The 23,667-nt window shown below is 46.9% G+C and overlaps 1 protein-coding gene across 1 annotated transcript in view; it reads right to left on the bottom strand.

The window, feature by feature from the left end:
- The window catches only part of HMCN2 (hemicentin 2), a 154,142-nt gene extending 130,983 nt beyond the window's left edge, over window positions 1-23,159 (bottom strand). Inside the window, exons 1-4 of the mRNA XM_059925832.1 lie at window positions 22,910-23,159; window positions 2,989-3,059; window positions 1,612-1,770; window positions 671-793 (exon numbers count right to left, since the gene is read on the bottom strand). Coding sequence (XP_059781815.1) covers window positions 671-793; window positions 1,612-1,770; window positions 2,989-3,059; window positions 22,910-23,159 — 603 coding nt within the window. The remainder of the gene's footprint in view (window positions 1-670; window positions 794-1,611; window positions 1,771-2,988; window positions 3,060-22,909) is intronic.
- Between the last annotated feature and the right edge of the window lie 508 nt (window positions 23,160-23,667).

The raw sequence follows: 23,667 nt of genomic DNA, 5'->3' as shown, positions 1-23,667 counted from the left end.
TGTTCCTTCCAGAGAGAGATGGTTGTGAAACATTTACCAACATGCCACTGGAAGGATCCCTCTGGCTCCTGGGGAGGAATGGACGTGCTGGGCAGAGGGAAAGCGGGGAGAGACCTGAGCCACTGATGGAGCCTGGAGGGGAGGAAGGGCAGGCGCCTGGTCCAAGACCGAGATGAGGATGCAGACACCTGGTCAGCGCTGGGGCATCAGCAGCCCTGCACATCAGGCTTCAGGGCCAAGCAAGCCTCTCCCTGCCAAGTCCCCAAGCTCGACTTCCTGTCTCAGCAACACAGTCCGTATCTGATGCCCACCCCCCATGCTCCTCCATCCACTCCTGGGCTCCTCGACCCTGGGGAGAAGCTCCCCCTACACCCCCACTCTGCCAACCTTTGTTAGATCTATCCTACCAGCCTGGACCTCCTGGGGGACCCGGGCTAAAACCCAGGGCGCTCCTTCAAGCCCCAATCTTTTTACCGGCAAAACTGAGAAACCCGCAGCACCTGCTTTTGGGGTGAGTGAGAGGGTTGGGCCAGATGATGCCAAAAATCCCTGAGCACCGGGCTTCCTGCGCTTCCTGCTGTGGCGTGAGCGCTCAGCACTGCTCGTCCCTGATGGCAAGCAACCCATGGGCCGAGCCGCCCAGAGATGCAGCATGTCAGGGCCAGCTCACCTCGGTCACCCGCCCCCTGTCCAAGTGGAACACCTGCCCGGAGCTGGCGGCAGCAATCTCCTCGTAGGCCAGGTAGCCAGGATGAGTACGGTCACCACAGTCGCCCGTCAGCACGAAGACCACCTAGAGGAGAGACAGGCAGCCTCATGGCTCATGGCTCCTCTGCCACCTTCTACAGGTGTGAGTAGCAGGGCCAGAACCAGGGAGGAGTGACCTGGAGAAAGCCCCTTCCTCTCTCTGGGCTCAGGCAATGCATCTGTAAAATGGGAATGATAAGAGTTCCCACCCCGTGGGGGTCAGGACTGATGCAGGTCACGTGTTCATCACAGGGCCAGGAATACAGTAGGTGCTCGATAAATGGGAGCCGTTATCAAATCTACGAGGAAGGGAATGGAAATCGACTCTGCTCCAAGTGGCCCCTGGAGGCCGCAGAGCTAGAAGAACCTTGGAGAACCCGAGTTCCTTCTAGAGGGGAGAGCAGAGAGGCGTCCCAGCCCGTGAGGTCTTTCCCAAGGATTCCAGCGGGCGGGCCCTCCTCCCTTCCCTGCACACATCTCCTTCCCAACCTCTCTCTGTGAAAGCAAGAAGCAAAAGCCCCAGCACATCTTCCAGACCCTTAGACAACGGAAGAAGAATGGCGGGGAGCGCAACGCCAGGAGGAAGATGGATTGCCCAGACTCTGGCGGGGTGTGAAGGGAGCAGGGTGGTGTGGTCTTTATCAAAAATGGGTCTCGCCAGGGAGGCATGCGGCCTGGCGGACGGGGCGGGAGCATGAGAACACACTTGGACTTCACAGCCCAGCTCGGTCAGCGGGCTGGTCGGCACTGCTGGCGGAGGCCGGACCCAGAGAAGCACCAGCTCAGCTCACCGGCGCGGGGTGGGGGGCTTGGGGCGGCCCTCGGAGACCCCAGCTTCCCCAGCACCCCCTCGTGGTGGCTCACCTGTGACTGTTTAAGCTGCAGCAGCTGCAGCACCTCGTCTTTCTTGTGGTAGTCCTTGGCGCGGGCGTCCGAGAAAACGTAGATGAAGGAGCCGGGGTTGGCGACCTCCATGGCAGCCTTGATGGCCCCCATGCTCATCTCTGGGCAGTCCCCGCCTCCCTGCAGGACAGGGCAGGTCAGCAGCTGCCGCCCACCTCCTCGCCGTGGGGACCACCCAGGGAGGTGGGGGTCCCCTCCAGTGGCCTCTGTCCCGCCCGTCCAGGGTCAGGCCAGGGCCCCAGCCACTCCCTTCCCTGAGACACAGTGTAGCATCCAATCCGCTTCATCTCTCATTTATTCACTCATTCCTTCATTCCTTCATTCACTCACTCATTCCTTCATTCCTTCATTCATTCATTCACTCATTCATTCACTCACTCACTCACCCATGCCCGAGCGACACAGTCCCTCCTACAGAGTCTGGATGGGAGGCTGACTTTACACTAACAAGCACAACACGAGCATTTAGTTACCATTGTGAGGAGTGCTACCAGTGGGATAGGAGGGATGGGAGCCACCGGGACATCTAACAGATACGCCAAAGGAGCCACGTGTTAGCCAAGGCTTGGAGGATAGAGGGGTAGAGGGGTCGCCAGGAGAAGGAGAGGTGAGGGATGGGCAGAGGAAAACATTCAAAGCCGCCTCCTCAGATCCTCTCTGTAACCCGCCCTGGAACCGATTCCGAATAAACACACAGCCCTCCCCTCCCCGCCCACCAGCCAGGAGCTCTCTGCCCCCCCAGGTTCGCACACCCAGCACCGGAAGCAGGGTGTGCACGTGGTAACTTCAGTAAACGCTTCTCTCTTTGGTTCACTCATCCCTTCCGTGTGCCGGGCCCTGTTCTGGGCCCTGGGGGACTTGGCGGTGAGCTAGACCGATCTGTGGGATCCCTGCCTTCAGGAAGCTGGGTCGGGGAGACATATGCTGAACCAGGGTGTTCAGTGTGGCCCAAAAGCCGAGGAGGCCATGGGACGTCTGACCTAGTCTCGGGCCAGGTTTTGGGGGTCTGAACTGACCCCTCTTGAATCCTCCCTCAGCTACCACATACCCCCTCCTTCCAAGCCTGCATCCATGCAGTAAATAATAACCACCTTCTACATGCCAGGCACAGGGAGTCCTGTAGGTACTTGGTTCACTGAATAAAGGAAGGAAACGCCCAAAATACAAAATCTTCAGGACCCTCAAGCTGGGGGGCAGCCCCAGGCAGAGCTGGGAGGCAGGTCATAGCGGTTGCAGGAAGCACCACCTTGGCCCCCAGGTGGGGCAAAGACCTTGGCCTCTGGCATGGACTGGGCAGAAGGACACAGAGGGCCAGCAGCCAGGGGCGGGGCAGCCTACCTGCACGTAGAGTTCTCTCAGCTCCCTCTGAAACACCGCTGGGTCGGCCGTGAGGGTCACCGGGCCAATATCTGCAGGGAAGAGAGAGAGGACCAGGTGGGCTTGGACCCCCAGACGCATAGCCCCCGTGGGCTGGGGCAGCAACTGCATGATGTGCCACCATCAGAGGGGAGAGGAGCTGAGGCCTGGACCTCAGAGACCTCCACAAATGGGGAAGTGGTAGGGGAGCAGCCTCCAGGGCTGCCAGGGTCAGATCTGGAAGGGAGGTCAGGCCACTTGGCCCCCTGCCTGCTCCAAACTGGACCCAGAGTTCCAGGGGAGCACAGAGATGGAGCAGGGGGCAAAACTCCAGTCCCGCCCCCAGACCCACAGTTCCCGATCTTTTGTGACTATGACTCCCCTAGAAACCTCCCCTCTACCAGCCCACCCACCCCCTGCATCAGCGGGAAGGGCATTCTGGGAAGACAAAGAAACAGAGAATTGAGCAAATAAAGTTTTGGACCACAGACCAACTGGCCGACACCAGACTGACCAACAAAAGCTAAACCTTCCAGAAACTCCATCCATATATTAGCTCACTTGAAAAGAGCAGGATTAATTACAAGGGCGGATCCCAAATGTTGGAGAGGATATGGAGCAACTGAAACTTTCACGCACTGCTGGTGGGAATGCAAAAACGGTTCAACCGCTTTGGAAAACAAATGGAAGTTTCTACAAAGTTAAACGTGCACCTACCATAGGATCCAGTCTTTCCACTCCTAGGTATTTACCCAAGACAAATGAAAACATATGTCCACACCAAGACTTGTACTCAAATGTTCATAGCAGCTGTTTTCACAATAGCCCAGAACTGGAAACAAGCCAGATGTCCATCAACTGGTGAATGAATAAACAAACTGAGGTACATTCGTATAATCAAATACCACTCAGCCAGAAAACGGAACGAGCTACCAATACAGGCAACCAGATGGATGAATCTCGCAGACATAATCCTGCACGAAAGAAGCCAGACACAGAAGAGTGCCTACTATATGGTTCCATTTACAGAAAGCTCTGAACTGGCAGAATTAATCAAAGGTGAAAAAAGTCAAAACGGAGGTTGTCTGTGGGATAGGGAGATCCAAGGAACTGTCTGGGCAGGCAGAAACGCTCTATATTGTGATGGAATGTGGGTTCCACAGGTGTATCTGTTTGTCAAAAGTGTAAAGCGAAGATTTGCCCATTTCAATGTATGTTAATTTTACCTCACAAAAAAAGAAACATAAAAAATGATCATCGTTGAGTGGGGGAGTGGAGGGTGGGAGGAGATATAGATGAAACAAGAATGGCAGATTTTTTTGAATATTTGGTGATGCTGGGTGATAGGGATATAGGGATTCATTATACTATTCTGCTTACTTTGTATATACTTGAAATTTTCCCTAATAAATAGTTTTTTATTAAAGAGCAGTAATTGAAAGCCACAGCTAACATAAGACAAGGCTACCAGTGCACTGAGAACACGGCCAGAATTCCAACTCGCCATGTGGACGTGTGCACAGTGCAGGTTTTGCAAGATGATGTGGACATCAGATTTCTTCAGGAAATATTTCATTTGAGTCCTTGGTGACAATTTTTAGTTCAAAAATTCTTAATTCCAGTCACCCTAAAAAAAATTCCCATACTTGGCAACTCATCAACAGACCTTAGTCCTTCTTAGAAAAGGAAGCACATGGCATTATCTGGCATTCATCCACCATTACCAAGGAAGGGTCTGGACACCAGCTCTTCTGCTGTATACTTTCAGAATCACCACCTGGAGGGCCCTGCCTTTCTGCTCTGTATTTATTCCCACACCCAACGGCCCCTTCCACACCTGCTCTGGCCTTCACCAAGCCTTCTCCTCTGCCTTCCTCCTGAACTCTGCAGTGACTAATTCAGCCGAACCCTCACCTTTGACCTCAGGCAGAGCTGACTGGAATCCTGGCTCCACCCTTCATCAGTCTTGCGGCTTCTCAGAGCTTACTTCACCGTCCCAAGCCTCAGTTTCCCCATCTGTAAAATGATGCATTTCTCCTAGCTGAGAACCATCATTGTGAGAATCCAGTAAACGCAGGGAGATAAACGCCTCGCTTGGGTTAGAGCAAAGGCTCAGCAAACAGGAGCTGGCCCTGCTGATCTGAACATACAATTCTTTTTTTTTTCTTTTCTATTTTTAAATTTCATTTAAGTATAGTTGATTTACAATGTTGTGTTAATTTCTGCTATACAGCAAAGTGATTCAGTTATACATATATATATTCTTTTCCATTATGGTTTATCACAGGATATTGAATATAGTTCCCTGGGCTATACAGTAGGTCCTTGTTGTTTATCCATCCAATATATACTAGTTTGCATCTGCTAATCCCAAACTCCCAATCCTTCCCTCTCCCATCCCCCCTCCCCCTTGGCAACTACAAGTCTGTTCTCTATGTCTGTGATTCTGTTTCTGTTTCGTAGATATGTTCATTTGTGTCATATTTTAGAGTCCACATATAAGTGATATTACACGGTATTTGTCTTTCTCTTTCTGACTTACTTCACTTAGTATGATAATCTCTAGGTCCATCCATGTTGCTACAAATGGTATTATTTCATTCTATTTTATGGCTGAGTAGTATTCCACTGTGTATATATATATATATATATCACATCTTCTTTATCCATTCGTCTGTTGATGGACATTTAGGTTGTTTCCATATCTTGGCTATTATGAATAGTGCTGCTATGAACACAGGGGTGCATGTATCTTTTTGAATTATAGTTTTGTCTGGATATATGCCCAGGAGTGGGATTGCTGGATCATATGGCAACTCTATTTTTAGTTTTTTGAGGAACCTCCATACTGTTTTCCATAGTGGCTGCACCAATTTACATTCCCACTAACAGTGTAGGAGGGTTCCCTTTTCTCCGCACCCCCTCCAGCATTTGTTATTTGTAGACTTCAATGATGGCCATTCTGGCTGGTTGAACACACAATTGCTGGGCAATCTCACATGAGGCAGACAGGCAAAGGCCGTCTTGCTCCAATGAGGTCCTCAAATTCTAGTTTGACTGAGGAGAGTAATAATTTTACTCAACATTGGTTATTTCTTTATTACATAATAATATACATTCATTAAAAAATATATGACATTAATGATTCTGACATTTCCTAAGCACTTACTATGTACCAGCCTATGTGTTGAGATGCTTCCTGCGTATTAGCTCACTGAATCCTCCCTCCTACCTGGTAAGTCCAACTCTTACCCACATATTACAGAGGAGAAATGAAAGCTCAGAGAGGCTAAGTAACTTGCCCAAAGACACACAGTCAGTAAGCAGCAGAGCTAGAATATTAGCTTAGGTCTGTACAACTCCAGAATCTGAGCTCTTCTTTTTCTTTTTTTAATTAATTAATTAATTAATTTTGGCTGCACTGGGTCTTTGTTGCTGCACACGGGCTTTCTCTAGTTGCAAAGAGCGGGCTTCTCATTGTTGTGGTTTCTCTTGTTGTGGAGCATGCGCTCTAGGCACGCAGGCTTCAGTAATTGTGGCACACGGGCTCAGTAGTTGTGGTGCACGTAGTTGTGGTGCACGGGCTTAGTTGTTCCGCGGCATGTGGGATCTTCCCGAACCAGGGCTCGAACCTGTGTCCCCTGCACTGGCAGGCGGATTCTTAACCACTGCGCCACCAGGGAAGTCCCAGAATCTGAGCTCTTGACAACTGTGAACTGTACATAGAAATTCCTGACATGCAGAAAAAGAAGGGAATTCTACCAACCAGAGATACTCTTATTTTTATATATAACCTTCAAAACTTTCATGCATATTTGTAAATCTTATATAAGTGTACACTATTTGAAGCAGAATTTCTATTTAAGTATAAATAATGTACTATTTTTAATTTGACTCTTTTCACTGAACAACATATTGTAAGCATCCTTCCAGAAGGTCAAATACTCAGTTCAAAATCATTTTTAATGGCTACAAAGTATTTCCTTTGTATAAATGTCCAATAATGGTCTTGCCCATATTGTTTTGTTTCCAATTTTTATAATGAACGATGTTTTTAAGAACATCTTTATATCCACTACATTCAACCACTAGTTCCATTGTTTCCTTGGGATACACGCCCGTAAGCAGAATTGCTGGGCCAAAGGTAAGGGCATTTGTAAAGACTTTGGATGCAAATTCAGTAACCTCATAACTGCCCTTCTCATCCCCAGACGTTCCTGCCTCTGATCCAGCCACCTGTCGTTGCCAGAGAAGCCGCCCTTGGGGCCAGTTTTGCTCACATCACCCCTGCTCAAAAATCGACAGCAACTTCTCCTTGCCTGGAAACTGAGAGAAGCCTCTGCGCCAGTTCTGAATCTGGGTGGCCCTGCCCTCTCCCATCACAATCTATCACAGGTGTCAGACTACCCAACAGTTCCCAAGGCTGGACCAGCGCTAGGCTGACCACATTCTCTCCCATTCACAGCAACATGAGAAAAATTAAGTTGGTAAAGTGGGTTATCACAAATTAAATGTGCTCCAATTGGAAGGACCACCCTTTATTCTTCGGTCCATCTGCTTCCTGCTTGGGGAGTTGACGATCACTCCTTCTTTCATGGAAGAACAATAATAGCCAAAGGGAGTTGATTCTCTTCGTGGTTCTACGGGCTTTCTCTAGTTATGAAGAGCGGGCTTCACAAGTTAAAATGTTATGTGTATGGTGTTACAATTTTTGTGTATGGTGTTAAAATGTTGGTCACCTATGTCAGCTCCCTCTGGGCTTTTTGCCCCCCCTTTTCTTTTCTTTTAGCTTTTAAAAAAAATGACTTTATTGGGTTGAGAAACCCAAAATGAGCAGCCCTGTGGTGGAATGTGGGGAGAATGCCAGACGTAGCATCTAAGGTCTGACCTTCCATTGCCAAGGCCGTTCTGAGATATTCTGTGCTTTGAGAGGGAGGAAGATTCTTTTGGGAAACTGCCCAATTCCAACTCCCGCACACCTCTCAGCAATGCTCCTCAACAGTTACCGCCTCACGCAACCTCCTGGTATCCTAAGCACTCGGCCAGCACACCTGAGGACTAGGGATTGTATGCAAACACAGGACGCAGGAAATTCCAGAAGCCCTGGAGGAGCCCCTGGGCTGGAGATCCCTGGAAAGGACTTTAAGGACTCTGTCTTAGTTTCCTATTACTGCTGTGACAGATTACTACAGACTCAGTGTCTTAAGACAACACACATTCATTTCTGGAGGTCAGAAGCCCTAAAATCAAGGTGTCGGCAGGGCTGCGTTCCTTCCAGAGGCTCTAGGGGAGAATCCATTTCTTTGTCTTTTCCAGCTTTTGGAAGCTTCCTTCATTCCTTGATCATGGTCCTTTTCCTCCATCTTCAAAGCCAGTAATGTAGCATCTTTAAATATCGCCCTCTCTCTCCGCCTCTGTCATCACATCTCCTTCTCTGACTCTGATCCTCCTGCCTCCCTCTTAAAAGGACACTTGTGATCACAATGGGCCCAACTAGACAATCCAGGATCATCTCTCCATCTCAAGATTCCTAACTTAATCACTTCTGCGAAGTCCTTTTTGCCATGTCAAGTATGAGATTTACAGGTTCTATGGACATCTGCAGGGGTGGGGGGGGGCATTTTCCTGCCTATCATAGCCTCCACCATCCTGTCTCCTTCAAGAATGGGCTTAGATCCCTATGTTCATAGCAGCACTATTCACAATAGCCAAGACATGGAAACAACCTAAATGTCCATCGACAGAGGAATGGATAAAGAAGATGTGGTACATATATACAATGGAATACTACTCAGCCATAAAAAAGAATGAAATAATGCCATTTGCAGCAACATGGATGGACCTAGAGATTATCATACTAAGTGAAGTAAGTCAGAAAGAGAAAGACAAATACCATATGATATACTTATATGTGAAATCTAAAATACAACACAAATGAACTTATCCATGAAACAGAAACAGACGCACAGACATAGAGAACAGACTTGTGGTTGCCGGGGGCAGGGGGGAGGGAAGGACTGGGAGTTTGGGATTAGCAGATGCAAACTATTATATACAGAGTGGGTAAAAAACAAGGTCCTACACACACACACACACACACACACACACACACACGAATCACTTTGCTGTATCAAAGAAATTAACACAACATCATAAATCAACCATACTTCCATAAAATAAATTTTTAAAAAAGGAATGGGCATCTTTTCATGTGCCTCTTAGCCACCTGTATGTCTTCTTTGGAGAAATGTCTATTTAGGTCTTCTGCCCATTTTGTGATTGGGTTGTTTGTTTTGATATTAAGCTGCATGAGCTGTTTATAAATTTTGGAGACTAATCCCTTGTCAGTCACATCATTTGTAAATATTTTCTCCCATTCTGTGGGTTGTCTTTTTGTTTTGTTTATGGTTCCCTTTGCTGTGCAAAAGCTTTTGAGTTTAGTTAAGTCCCATTTGTTCATTTTTGTTTTTATTTCCATTACTCTGGGAGACGGATCAAAAAAGATACTGCTGTGATTTATTATGTCAGAGAGTATTCTGCCTATGTTTTCCTCTAAGAGTTTTATAGTGTCCAGTCTCACATTTAGGTATTTAATCCATTTTGAGTTTATTTTTGTGTATGGTGTTAAAGAATGTTCTAATTTCCTTTTTTTTACATGTAGCTGTCCAGTTTTCCCAGCACCGTTTATTGAAGAGGCGGTCTTTCTTCCATCGTATAGTCTTGCCTCCTTTGTCATAGATTAATTGACCAGGATGGACCTAGACATTGTCATACTAAGTGAAGTAAGTCAGACAGAGAAAGAGAAATATCGTATGATCTCGCTTATATACGGAATCTAAAAAAAAAAATGATACAAATGAGCTTATTTACAAAACAGAAACAGACTCACAGACTTAGCAAACTTATGGTTTCCAGGGGGGAAGGGTGGAAGGAGGGATAGTTAGGGAGATTGGGATTGATATGTACACACTGTTATATTTTAAATGGATAACCAGCAAGGACCTACTTCATAGCACAGTAAACTCTGCTCAGTATTCTGTAACAACCTAATTGGGAAAAGAATTTGAAAAAGAATAGATACATGTATATGTATAACTGAATCACTTTGTTGTACACCTGAAACTAACACAACATTGTTAATCAACTGTACTCCAATATAAAATAAAAGGTAAAAAAAAAAGGAATGCGCTTGGGAAAAAAAATGATTTGACTACAAACCTATGTGCCAAATATAACAATGTGGAGAATGAAGAGATCCGAAGACCCCCACTTTTAAAAAGATGGGGAAACTGAGGCCAGAGAGGGGAAGAGAGTCCTTCAAGGTCAGGTGGGAAGATTTGGCACTAGGGTTGATTGGCTACATCACACCAACAGTGACCCCTTCTCTTGTTCATCATCATAGACCTCCTGCCAACCTCAACGTCTGGCACATGGTAAGTGCTTAATAAATACTGTTCACAGGAGTAAATGAATAACATTCATTTACTCATAACAAATACTGTTTGAGTATACTGTTTGAGCAGCTCCAAGTCAGGACCCTTTATCTTTTTTTTTTTTTTTAATTTTTATTTATTTGTTTTTGGCTGCGTGGGGTCTTTTGTTGCTGCGCGCGGGCTTTCTCTAGTTGTGGTGAGCGGGGCTGCTCTTCATTGTGGCACACGGGCTTCTCACTATGGTGGCTTCTCTTGTTGCGGAGCATGGGCTCTAGGTGCGTGGACTTCACTAGTTGTGGCACACAGGCTTAGCTGCTCCGCAGCATGTGGGATCTTCCCAGACCGGGGCTCGAACCCATGTCCCCTGCATTGGCAGGAGGATTCTTAACCACTGCGCCACCAGGTAAGTCCAGGACCCTTTATCTTTATATCCTGTGCCCAGCACAATGCCAGGCATACAATCAACACCCAGCAAATATTTCTGAATGCCAAGCCTGCCTGATCCCCAGGCCCTCCCACCACAGCACGCTGCTGCCCATCACTCAGAGAAACAGATCCAAGATGAGGCAGGAAACCAAATGTGGTCATTTGGGGCATGCAGAGGGGTTGGCCATATTAAGGGAGAGCTGGCCAGATGGACAAAAGTGTTTGTGATTCCTCTTGAGTTAGAGGGCAGGGCATTTTAAAAGCTCTGCCCCAAGCTCTGAACAAAGAAGTCTCTCAGGGGAGAGCACACTTAGATACACAGATGCACTGATGTGCAAAAACTAGTCTGATTTCTTCCTTTTACTGAACAGATAATCCCCAAACCAGCTCTGGGCGCTGGTTGCTACTGACCAGTCCCATCATTCCAGGGCTGGACCAGCTTTCAAGATGCCCAGACGGGGCTGGAGGCACGGAGGTCTTCTCTCCACCTGTCTTCCTTGCTGCCCGACTGTCCACCTGCCCACCCATCCATCTACAGCTCCAGGCAGTGAGACAGAGATAGATGCCTTCTTGTCGTTAATTAATGCTGGTCCACGGCTTCATTTGTCATTCCTGGGACCTACCGCACCATCATCACTCATCATGCCAAAGCTCCCCAGGACAGGGTGTTTTCAGCAGGGTAACCATTTCAAGACCTGTCTTCCAGCAGGACAGAGTGAGGTACCAGGACAGGGCAGGACACCTGGCATGTCCCCATGTGAGTTTGCCCACTGAGAGGGGTTGCTTGAGCCCCTCTCCATCTCCCTCCTTCAGCCGGTCCAGGAAGGACTGGATCTGGATAAAAAGCCCTTCTTAGCATGATGTTGATGTGGATGATGATGGTGATGATGATGGTGATGATGATGTGATGGTGATGATGATGGTGATGATGATGGTGATGATGATGATGATGGTGATGATGATGGTGACGATGATGTGATGATGATGATGATGGTGATGATGATGGTGATGATGATGTGATGATGATAATGATGGTGATGATGATGGTGATGATGATGGTGATGATGATGGTGATGATGATGTGATGATGATGATGGTGGTGGTGGAGGTAGAAGTGGGTGACGATACTAACAGCAGCTTCAATGCATCGAGTACTTATTATTGTACAGAGTTTAGTTCAGTCCTATTAACAGCTCCCTGTTAGAATTGAGGATGCCAAGACCTTGCTGAAGGTCATATACAGCTAGCAAGTGGTAGTCAATAATTGTACTAGTTTCCTGTGGTCACCGTAATAAAATATCACAAACCCGGTGGCTTTAAACAATGGAAATACATTCTCTCACAGTCCTGGAGGCTAGAAGTCCAAAATCAAGGTGTCAGCAGCCCATGCTTTCTCTGAAGGCTCTTGGGGAGAATCTGCTCCATGCCTTCCTCCTCTTCACTTCTCGTGATACTAGCAATCCTTGGTATTCCTTGACTTGTAAACACATCATCACTCCAATCCTTCTCCCTGTGTCTCTTCTCTCCTTATAAGGACACCAGTCACGTTGGATTAAGGGTTCACTCTACTTCAGTATGACTTCATCTTAACTAATTACATCTTCAATTACCCTATTTCCAAAAAAGGTCACATTCTGAGGTTCTAGGAAAGGCAGGAATTCTGTGACGACACTGTTCAATCTAGAATAATGTCCAAATCCACATATTTGGCTCCAAAGCCTGTTCTATTTGCCACTGGCTATACTGCCTCCAAAAATGAGGGTGATGATGATGGTGATGATGACAGCTACCATTGTTTTAATATTTATTAAGCACCAGATTCTGTTCTATGCACTTGACACACATTCACTCAGAAAAACGTTACAGAAACCTATGAAGTCTCCTATTCACTATCTCCATTGTATAGGTGAGAATTTGAGGGCTAGCGAGGTAGAGCAAACTGCCCAAGGTCTTACAATGAGGAAGCATCAGAGATAGGATTCAAACCTGGGTCCGTCTGACCCCAGGTCCAAGCTCTCAACCATGCATGAAGCTGCAGACATATGGCACTTGTTCCCCAGCCCCTCGTTCCTGTTCCTGGAGGGGGCGGGACGTTCATGACTGAAGGTGGGCACCTGCCAAACAGCCGGACAGATGTGGCGTGGGTTCCCTCTGAGCAGGGCTTGCCAGGTGCAGGGATGATTAAACCCATGACCTTGTCTCCCCTTGTGCTGCCCTTGAGCATATGAGCCCCAGAAGCTTGGCCCAGAACCATCTCTCCATAGGGAAATACTTTCCACTCCATAAGACGAGGGCGTGGAGCCTCTAGGACACATGAGGATCACGCACGAGAAGAACCACCCAGCCCTTCACGTGGGTGATCCTACAGTCCCTCCCCCAGTCTGTGTGTCCCAGAGGTCACGGTCACAGCCAGGCGCTACAGAGCCAGTCTCAGAAAGACCTCACGTCCAGGACTCGTCCCCGAGCCTGCCTTTCCCACCTCCTTGAAAGCAGGGCTTGAACCCTGGGGCCACTCTGGGTGTGCACATACCCCCTCCTCCCGCTGCAGGGGCCCCAAGCAGGGTCTCACCATCTGCCACCATTGTGGGCAAATTGTGTCCCCTCTCCAGGACTCAGTCTTCCCGTTTCTTTTCTTTTCTTTTTTATAAACATTTTTTTAATAACAGAACATACTTTATTATTTTTTTAAATTTATTTATTTATTTTTATTTTGGGCTGCTTTGGGTCTTTGTTGCTGCACAGGCTTTATCTCTAGCTGCAGCGAGCAGGGGCTACTCTTCATTGCGGTGTGGGGGCTTCTCACTGCAGTGGCTTCTCTTGCTGCAGAGCACGGGCTCAGTAGTTGTGGCTCGTGGGCTCTAGAGCACAGGCTCAGCAGTTGTGGCGCATGGGCTTAGTTGCTCCGCGGCATGTGGGATCTTCCCAGACCAGGGCTTGAACCCGTGTCCCCTGCATTGGCAGGCAGATTCTTAACCACTGCGCCACTAGGGAAGTCCCTAAAACCACCTCTTCCCTGGGGAAAGCTGACAGCACACCTGGCGACCCAGAGAAGATGCTTAAACTCACTCTCTATCAGACAAATGCAAATTAAAACAGGTCACCATTTGTCACCTATCAAATTAGCAAAAAAGGGAAGAGTGACGTCCCCAGATGCCAGCAAGGGTTTGGGAAAAAAGCAGTCTCACACTCTCTTGGTAGGAGGGTTAGATGGTAGAGCATTTTTGGAGGACGGTTTGCTGATACCAATTATAATTTTAAAAAATGTTCATATGCTTTAACAACGAACCAATTGCAGGTCTGAGAATCTATCCTATAGATATGTTGTGGTTTTTTAATATTTATTTATTTTGGCTGCACCGGGTCTTGGTTGCGGCATGCGGGATCTTTAGTTGCGGCATGCAAAATCTTAGTTGCAGCATGCATGCAGGATCTAATTCCCCGACCAGGGATCGAACCCGGGCCCCCTGCATCGGGAGCACAGAGTCTTACCCACTGGGAACACCAGGGAAGTCCCGTTCCTATAGACATGTTTTTGCAAATGTGTGTGTATATTGTAAGGAAACTGAAAGCTAACTATTTTTCATAATGTCGGAATGGTTGGATAAATCGAGGTAAGATAAATTAAGATCCCTCCTGTAACACCTTCTGTAGTCATTAAAACAATGCGGTGGATCGATATTTCCTAACGTAAAAAGAGATCCATGATATAGCATGTGGGGGAGAAAAAGCAAGTTGCAAAACAGTATGCATAGTATAATCCCGTTTTTTATATAATAAAAAAACTAAGTGTATATATGTATACAAATGAATGACACGCACACACGGTCTGGAAGCACACAAAATGATTAAAAGTGTTTGCGTCTCTTGAGAGTTGTGTTATTAGAACATTTAACAAGCACGTATTAAATTTGTAATTTTTTGAGGAAACTTAATAATGTCAGTTATTCACTGAAAGAGCTAAGCCCTGATGCCAAACTTGACGAAGAGCACAAAGAAAGAATATCATTTACTGATCATACATATTGAAATAAATGGAAAACTCCTAAAGAAGACACTGGCAAACAGAATCCAGCTGTATATTAAAGAATAATCCACAATGACTGAGCAGGGCTTATGCAAGGAATGTGGAAATGGTTTAAAATGAAGGAATCACATCCAGAGGTCAACAGGAGAAAGATCTTACAAATATCTCAACAAAGCCAGAAAGTCACTGGCTAAAATTCAGCACCATCTCCATTTGGAATTTTTGTTTTAGGGGTGTTTTTTTCTACCTTTAGAAAATTAAGAATGAAAGTATCTTCCTTCACCTGATGAAGAAAACCTCAAACCAAGAACCAATATCATACAATGTTATACAATCAGAAGCAAGACAAGACCGACTTCAGCTACCACCATTACTTAACACTGTGCTAAATACCACAAAACATTCCAAACAAGCAAAAAATTTGATTGGAAAAGAGGAGACAATATTACAATTTGGACAGGCTGTGATTGTCAACCTAGAAAACTCAAGACATTACCCCCCAAAAAATTAGAACTAGTTTTTTTTACAAAGTCTTCAGTAAGAAAGTTGGAAACAAAATAAATATATGAAAATAAATTGCTTTCCAACATACTAGCAATACTCATTTGCAAAAAATGTAATGAGGGCTTCCCTGGTGGCGCAGTGGTTGAGAATCTGCCTGCCAATGCGGGGGACACGGGTTCGAGCCCTGGTCTGGGAGGATCCCACATGCCGCGGAGCGACTAGGCCCGTGAGCCACAACTACTGAGCCTGTGCGTCTGGAGCCTGTGCTCCTCAACAAGAGAGGCTGCGATAGTGAGAGGCCCGCACACCGCGATGAAGAGTGGCCCCCACTTGCTGCAACTAGAGGAAGCTCTCGCGCAGAAACGAAGACCCAACACAGCCATAAATAAATAAATAAATAAATAAATAAATAAAGGTTTTTAAAAAAAATGTAATGAAAAAAATTCCTGGTCAAAATAGTCATACAAAACCCAAAACATTTAGAAATTATCTTAAAAAGAAATGGGTGGAACCTATAAGGAAAAAAAAAACCTGTAAGTTTTTTAGAAAAAGAAATAAATACGTAAAAAGAAAAAAAAAAAAAGGAAGAGGTCTCCGAGAGGAAAACAATTAAATTTTTTAAAATGATAATTCTTCCCCAAATCAAGATTTAACACAATTCTGAGCAAATTCACAGTAGGAATTTTTTTTGGAAGTTGACTACGTTTTCTACTTTTCATCTGAAAAGAAAACATGTTCAAGAATATTTTGAAAACGAAGAAGATGAATAAAAAGAACATGAAGAAGCTGCAGGGCTAAGTAACTCTGGAAATGAGTTGCATCTATAAGACTAAAGGCAAAAGAACTGTACTCTATTAACAAAGTTGTTTTCCACGGGGTGCAATTTAGCAATGCTAAAAGCACTATAAATGTAGACTGGAACTGAAAATTAAGTAAATGACGAGTGAGTGGTGAATGGTGAGGGCCAGGTTAGTCACTGTCAGAGTGGGAGGTTATAGATAAGCAAGAATAGGAGGCTAGAAGGATCCATGTGGTAATCAATGAGAGTTGGAGACATCAGAATGAACTCATGTTCAGCTTAATACAGATCCAAACAGTTAAACAGAGAAATATTTATAGATATGGGTATACACAAAGGTTACCTATAAAACATGTATCTCCTTGCTCTGTCAGCTAAAGATGCAGAAGCGGTGACACCCCAGTAGCAACAAGCACACCTAGTACTCAGATGCTGGTGTCTAATACCACTTTTTAATCAATGGAACCAGGGCTCCTTGGAGAAATGACTAATTCTAGGACTGGGGAAGGAAATACATAAGATGAGTCTGAAATATCCTGTAGTGCCAGAAAGTAAGAAAGTGCTTTAAAAAAATTCACAACAATAGGGGTATGTCAAAGGCACACAGAGGCCAAATGAAAGAGCTCCCAATGACTGAAGTTGGAAACATTTGAGCAACAAAATAAAGTAGAATTGGATTATAACCCAAAGTATAAAACTATGATGGCCCCCACTTGCCACAACTAGAGAAAGCCCTCGCACAGAAACGAAGACCCAACACAGCCATAAATAAATAAATAAATAAATAAATAAATAAATAAATAAATATTAAAAAAAAAAAAAACTATGATGAGTCCATACTGATATATATAAATGATTGAATAAACAAATAAATGGAAAAGAATCAACTCTCTCACGCAGAAGATTTCCAAACAATTTATGTAAATACCCCATGTTCAAGAAGGTGGATCACAGCTCCCTACTTCTTAAGTGTGGGCTGCGTGTAAGTGACTTTCTTCCAAAGAGGACAGTACAGAAAAGGAGAAAGAAAAGAGTACACTTACAGTGAAGACACCTGACAACCTCAACCAGGTGATCGAGGTCAGCGTCAACAGTGATAAGTCATAATGATAGCATGTACCCTTGACATGATATAATGAGAATGGCATTGTTCCTCTGTGGTCTTCCTCCCATCACCCGGTCTAACCGGAGAAAAACATCAGGCAAATCATGACTGAGGGACAAAACATCTGGGCAATACTCGTCAAAACTGTCAAGGTCATCAAAAACAAAGTTTGAAAAACCATCACAACCAAAAGAAGACTTAAGGGACATGACAACTAAACGGGATCCTGGATGGGCTCCTGGAACAAATGTTAGGGGAAAATTGAGGAAATCTGAATAAAGAATGGACTTTAGGACTTCCCTGGTGGTGCAGTGGTTAAGAATCCACCTGCCAATGCAGGGGACATGGGTTCAAGCCCTGGTCTGGGAAGATCCCACATGTCGCGGAGCAACTAAGCCCGTCTGCCACAACTACTGAGCCTGCACTCTAGAGCCCGTGAGCCACAACTACTGAAGCCTGCGCGACACAACTACTGAAGCCTGCGCGACACAACTACTGAAGCCTGTGTGCTTAGAGCCCGCGCTCTGCAACAAGAGCAGCCACCGCAATTAGAAGCTTGCGCACCACAACGAAGAGTAGCCCCAGCTCACCGCAACTAGAGACAAAGCCCGTGCGCAGCAACGAAGACAGAATGCAGCCAAAAAAAAAAAAGTAACGGACTTTAGTTAATAATAACATATGGGGACTTCCCTGGCGGTCCAGTGGTTAAGACTTCACCTTCCGATGTCAGGGGTGCGGGTTCGATCCCTGGTCGGGATCCCTAAGATCCCACATGCCTCAAGGCCAAAAAACCAAAACATAAAACAGAAGCAATATTGTAACAAATTCAATAAAGACTTTAAAATTGGTCCATATCAAAAAAAATCTTAAAAAAAAAATAACATATCAGTACGGTTTGTTAATTGTGATAAATGTACCATTGTAATATAAGATGTTAATAAAAGGGAAAACTGGGTGTTGGGTATATGGGAACTTCTTTGCAATAATTCTGTAAATTTAAAACTGTTTTAGGGCTTCCCTGGTGGCACAGTGGTTAAGAATCCGCCTGCCAATGCAGGGGACACGGGCTCGAGCCCTGGTGTGAGAAGATCCCACATGCCACGGAGTAACTAAGCCCGTGTGCCACAACTACTCAGCCTGCACTCCAGAGCCCAAGAGCCACAACTACTGAAGCCCACGCGCCTAGAGCCCATGCTCCGCAACAAGAGAAGCCACTGCAATGAGAAGCCCGCGCGCCACAACAAAGAGTAGCCCCAGCTTGCTGCAACTAGAGAAAGCCCGCACACAGCAGCGAAGACCCAAAGCAGCCAAAGATAAATTTATTAAAAAAAAAAAAAAAAAACTGTTCTAAAAATAAAAGTTTATTAAAATTTTAAAACTGTCAGCCAATGAAAAGATAAAGAAGATACAGCTTATATACACAATGGAGTACTAGTCAGCCATGAGAAAGAAGGAAATCCTGCTGTTTGGGACAACTTGGATGGACCTTGAGGGCATTATGCTAAGTGAAATGAGTCAGACAGAGAAAGACAAACACTGTATGATCTCATTTATATGTGGAATCTAAAAAAAAAAAAAAAGTGAAACTCAGAGAAACAGAGAGTAGAGTGGTGGTTTCCAGGAATCAGGGAGTGGGAGAAATGGGGAGATGTTAGTCACAGGGTACAAACTTAGAGTTATAAGATGAATAAGTTCTGGGAATCGAATGTACAGCATAGTAATTATCACTAATAATACTGTATTATGTACTTGAATATTGCCAAGAAAGTAGATCCTAAATGTTCTCACCACAAAAAAAGAAATGGTAATTATGTGACATGATGGAGGCATTAGCTAACTGCTATGGTGGTAATCATTTTGCAATATATAAATGTATCAAATCAATACATTGGACATCTTAAACTAACCCAATATTATGTGTCCATTGTATTTCAATAAGGCTGGTGGTAAATTTTTTTTTTAAGAATAGGAGGAAGGATTTACCCTACTATAAGGCCAAATATTATAAAGCCAAATACAAGGTGCTCCTGGCACAAGAACTGTCATACAATGGGACAGAATGGAAAGCCCAGGTAAATTAATGGATATAAAGTAATTTTGGATAAAGGCAGGATCTAAATGAATGAAAAAGGATTATTTGATAAAATGTAACTGTACCATCAATTATCCTGTTCAAGAAGAATTACATCAAATTATTTTTAATACCAGTGCCAATTTTTTTTAAATTCCAGGTTAAAAAATTAAATATGAAGAGAAAAAAAAGAAAACAAATGAAAAAACCTAGAACATGTACCTAACTGATTTTGTGATAGAAAAAAATCTTTCTGAGAATGAAAGTGAAGAAATTACAAAGGGAAAAAGGCAATAGATCTTGCTACATAAACATCTAAAACTTCAAAACATCAGGAATCACAAATATTAAAAGACAAATGACTAGGAAAAATGCTAACCACGTAACAAAAAACAACTAATATCATCAATATAAAGTCCTCATACTGACTGATAAGAAAACCACTAAAAATCCGGAATGGAAAAATGAGTAAAGGAACTGACAATTTACAAAAGAAGAAATTCACACACAAAAACATCTAGTTAACACTTGAGAACTTACTGAACCTCACTAGCAATTAAAATAAGAAGATATCATTTTCCATCTTTTGAATTAGGAAAAAAAATGTTACCCTAATCCCTAGGGTTGGGGGCAGCTGCTCTGAAACGGTCCCCTCAAATGCCTCTGGTAGAAGTTTAAACTCCCAAAACATTGGAAAACAATTTGAAGAGTTGCCTACCCACTCAGTGTGTTTATATCGACCTAGGAATTCCACTTCCAAAAACTTAATCCAATGAAAAAACCAATCAAAGATGCAGACAAAGATTTACACACCAGAGTGCTTTTTTGCAACATTTTAATAGAGAAAACCTGAAAACAACCTAAATTTCAGCCAAAATAAAACCATTAGCAAAAGTCTAACTTTGCAGTTTGGGAACATACCACTTTTTTTCATTTAAAAACTTTAAAAAATATTTCCAAAGCACAGGTTCTGGTTTATCTCCAAGCATGTGCAGTCCAGAACCACTGAAACCTGCCCTGCAAAGCGTGGTCTTTGGGGTGGAAGGTAGGGGGTTCCTTTAAGAAGGCCCCCCCCAGGACGCAGCCCTGGGGGGCCTGAACTGTCAGCTAAAACCCCTGACTCTCAGCTCCTCTTCCACCAAAGGGAATTCCATTGGTTGATTCAAAAGACACAGCCTAACCTAAACCACAGATCCAATCCCTGCTCAGAAGCCCTCAGTGGCTGCTCACAGCCCATAGAAGGAAATCTAAGTGCTCCGAGTCCTCAGTTCCACGGTCACAGCCAGGACCAATCTCGCCTCTCCCCGCTTTCCCATTTCACCCCTCCTACGCCCTGGCTCCACACCCACACACACCTGCCCCTACATGTCCGCCACCACCCAGGGAGTTTCATGTGCTCAGGGAGACCTCCGTCCCACTGCATCCCTGGCAGCTAGCACTGCCAAATGGTCCAAAGCTGATAAATTTCCCTTCATCTTCTTCAAGTCCTGCTCCAATGATGCTTCCTCAGAGAGCCTTTGGTTTGTCCTTTCCCTTGCTAGCCGATAGTCAGGAGCTGTCAGGAGTGACACCTTCCACCCTCTGCCTGGCTTGTCGCCAGCAGACTGCCAGCTCCTTGGTGTGAACCCTGCCCCCTTCACACTGGAAGCCTCACAAGATTGTGCACACAGCAGAGGCTCAATAAACGCTGAGGTCCCCCTCCACTGGACCTGGGGTGTCTCTAGGGAGTATGGTTTGGGGAGCAGGGGCGGGGAGAAGGATGGGATTTTTTGTTTCATAGAAGATGGAGTGAAGGCTGGAGAGTCAGGCACGCGCTCGGCACCCAGGGAGGAGAGGTTGGAGATGGCACGAGGGCTTCATGAAGATGATGGCCAGAGAGGGGGCAGTGAGGACACTATGGGTCCCGGGACACTATGTCTGGTTCCAACAGGCTGCTCTCCTGCCCTACAACTGCAGCCAAGCATTTTAGGGACAAATACGGGTTATGAATCAGAAATTACATCAGCCTGGCAGGTGGCCTTGCATAATTCCCATCCGTGTCCTGAGCCTCAGTTTCTCCAATTGTAAGAGAAGCGTTGGATTAAATGATCCCTAAGCTCTCTCAATGCAATATCTTTGGAAGCCCAAGAATGACCCAGAAAGGGAGCGAGAAAGTTAGGGGGGTAGAGGGTGAACTGCGTCAAAGCTGAAACCCCCAGGACACACCTCACACCCCACGTCTTCACAATTCCACCAACCTTGCTGCCCCCTGACCCCCAGGTGGGAGCTGTCCTTCTGATGTTCCCAGGAAACTTTTTCTAGACCTCTGACTTCTGTGCCTTGAGCTGCAGAGCCCAGAACTCCTGGAAGCAGAGGGACTCCACACTCAGCCTGAGGGCTGCGTGGGATTATGTACACCGACTGCGGCCCATTTTTCAAATATCTGTAATGATGCTGTGATTAATAAAGAAAAATTCTTCTGAAAGGGCTTACTAGCTCATATAGCCTTGGGCCATTGTGTATTTTTTCAGCACAAGAACACTTTGCAGAGCAATTCTGCAAGGAATCTGCCATTTTTATTTTATTTTTTGGCTTTATAAAGCTATCCTGCTAGAGAGGTGACTAATAGAGAGAAACGTGATAAAACAGAGTAAAATTAATCACAGGATCTGGGCGGTGGGCAGACAGGTGTTTATGTATTTCCCACCCCCATTTTGCTGTAAGTCTGAAGTTTTTCATTAAAAATGTTGGAGAAAAAGCAGTCCTGCCACTCAGAAAGTTGGGAGTCTAAGCACGCGCCACAGCTGTTTTCCCTGAAACTCCCCACAGTGGGGTCTCCCAGGGGTCTTTTCTAGGGCATGCCCCTAACACCGAGCTGAAAGACAGGGGGCTGCAGGGAAGGTGGGGCTGTCTGCAGGGTAGAAGGGGTTAGGTGGGGGGACCTGGCAGTGAGAATACTGCGGGTAGAGGCGACCTGGCTGCTGTTTTTCTCGCGAGAACAGGTGAGGGACAAGACGCGAAGTTCTCCTGCCTGGGTGGCTCTTCTGGCCCCCGAAGCCCACGACGGGAGCGAATTTGAAGAATTAACAAAGGCAAATCCGCAAACCTTGCGGAGGCTCATGCGTGCCAGGCCCTGGACACGAAGGACCCATTTCAACATCTCAGCAACTTTGGGAGGCAGTTCTCGCCCCGTTTCCTAAAGGGGGAAGGTGAGGCTCCGGAAGGTGAGGTCACTTGCTCAAGTCGCAGAGCCAGGAGGTGGCTGCGCGGCCTTTGAACGCAGTGCCCCCGCCTCTCCGTCACTGGCCTGACGACGCAAGCCGGGAGGCGCGGGAGAAGGGGAGAGCAGGTTCCCGGGGAAAGGACCCGGCGGCTGCAAGGCCTGCCCCAGGTGCCCGGGCTCGGGCAGAGTGAAGGCGTCGAGAAGGCGCCCCCGCCGGGCCGCGGTGCAGCCTGCGGGCGTCCAGTGCGCCCGGGGCGCAATGCGGGCGGGAGAGCACACCGCGCCAGGGCGCCGGGCCAGGGCGCGGCGGACGCCGCCGGGGGCGCGGGGGGACGCTACCTGGATCACGGAAGGGCACCAGCGCGTAGTTGCCGATGGCCTGGCTGCCACGGCTCAGGCTGCGCTCCAGAATGCGCGAGGCGCCGTGCATCACCTGCATCAGGTCGTCCCACATGGAGCCGGTAACGTCTAAGACGATGGCCAGGGTGGCGTCCCCCGTGGTAGGGGGCAGCGCCGTCCCGGGCTCGCCGGCCACCGCCGCTGCCGCCGAGACCGCCAGCAGCAGCCGCAGGAGCGGCGCCCGGGGCATCCTTGCTGAGCGCGGCCGAGGGGCTGCGGCTGCCGCGGTGGAGGCTCGCGGGGCCTTGAGAGCGCGACCGCCCTGGTGCGCCCAGCGGCCACCCGACGCACGGCTGCAGCGCGGCGCGGCGCCTCGCTCCGTCGGACCGCGGCCGGTGCGCGCGGGACGTGGGTTTGCGGCGGGGTCCCCCTGCTGGGAGACCGAGGCGGTCTTAGAGCCCACCCCGTTCAGGGTCACGGGCCCCGCCTCCTCCGCTCCCCTCACTGTGACTCAAACTTTCCCGGCCCCGCTGCTCGCCAGTCCAGACCCGAGGTTAGGGGAGGACGCGGGGCGGACGGCAGAAGGGAGCCGGGCCCTCGGCCAAGGCCGCAAGGGATGGGGACGCATGGGAGTCACTGGACACCTGCGCCTCCCGCCGACCGCGCGCCTCGCTGCGGGGGCGGGAGAGGGAGGGGGAACGGCGCTGCCCCTGCCCTGGAGGGCTGCCCACGGGCCCTGGCTTTTGTGGCTCCCTCCA

This window comes from Balaenoptera ricei, chromosome 6 (assembly GCF_028023285.1).
Source record: "Balaenoptera ricei isolate mBalRic1 chromosome 6, mBalRic1.hap2, whole genome shotgun sequence".
Classification (NCBI taxonomy): Eukaryota; Metazoa; Chordata; class Mammalia; order Artiodactyla; family Balaenopteridae; genus Balaenoptera; species Balaenoptera ricei.
This window is presented reverse-complemented; position numbering and strand designations above follow the sequence as displayed.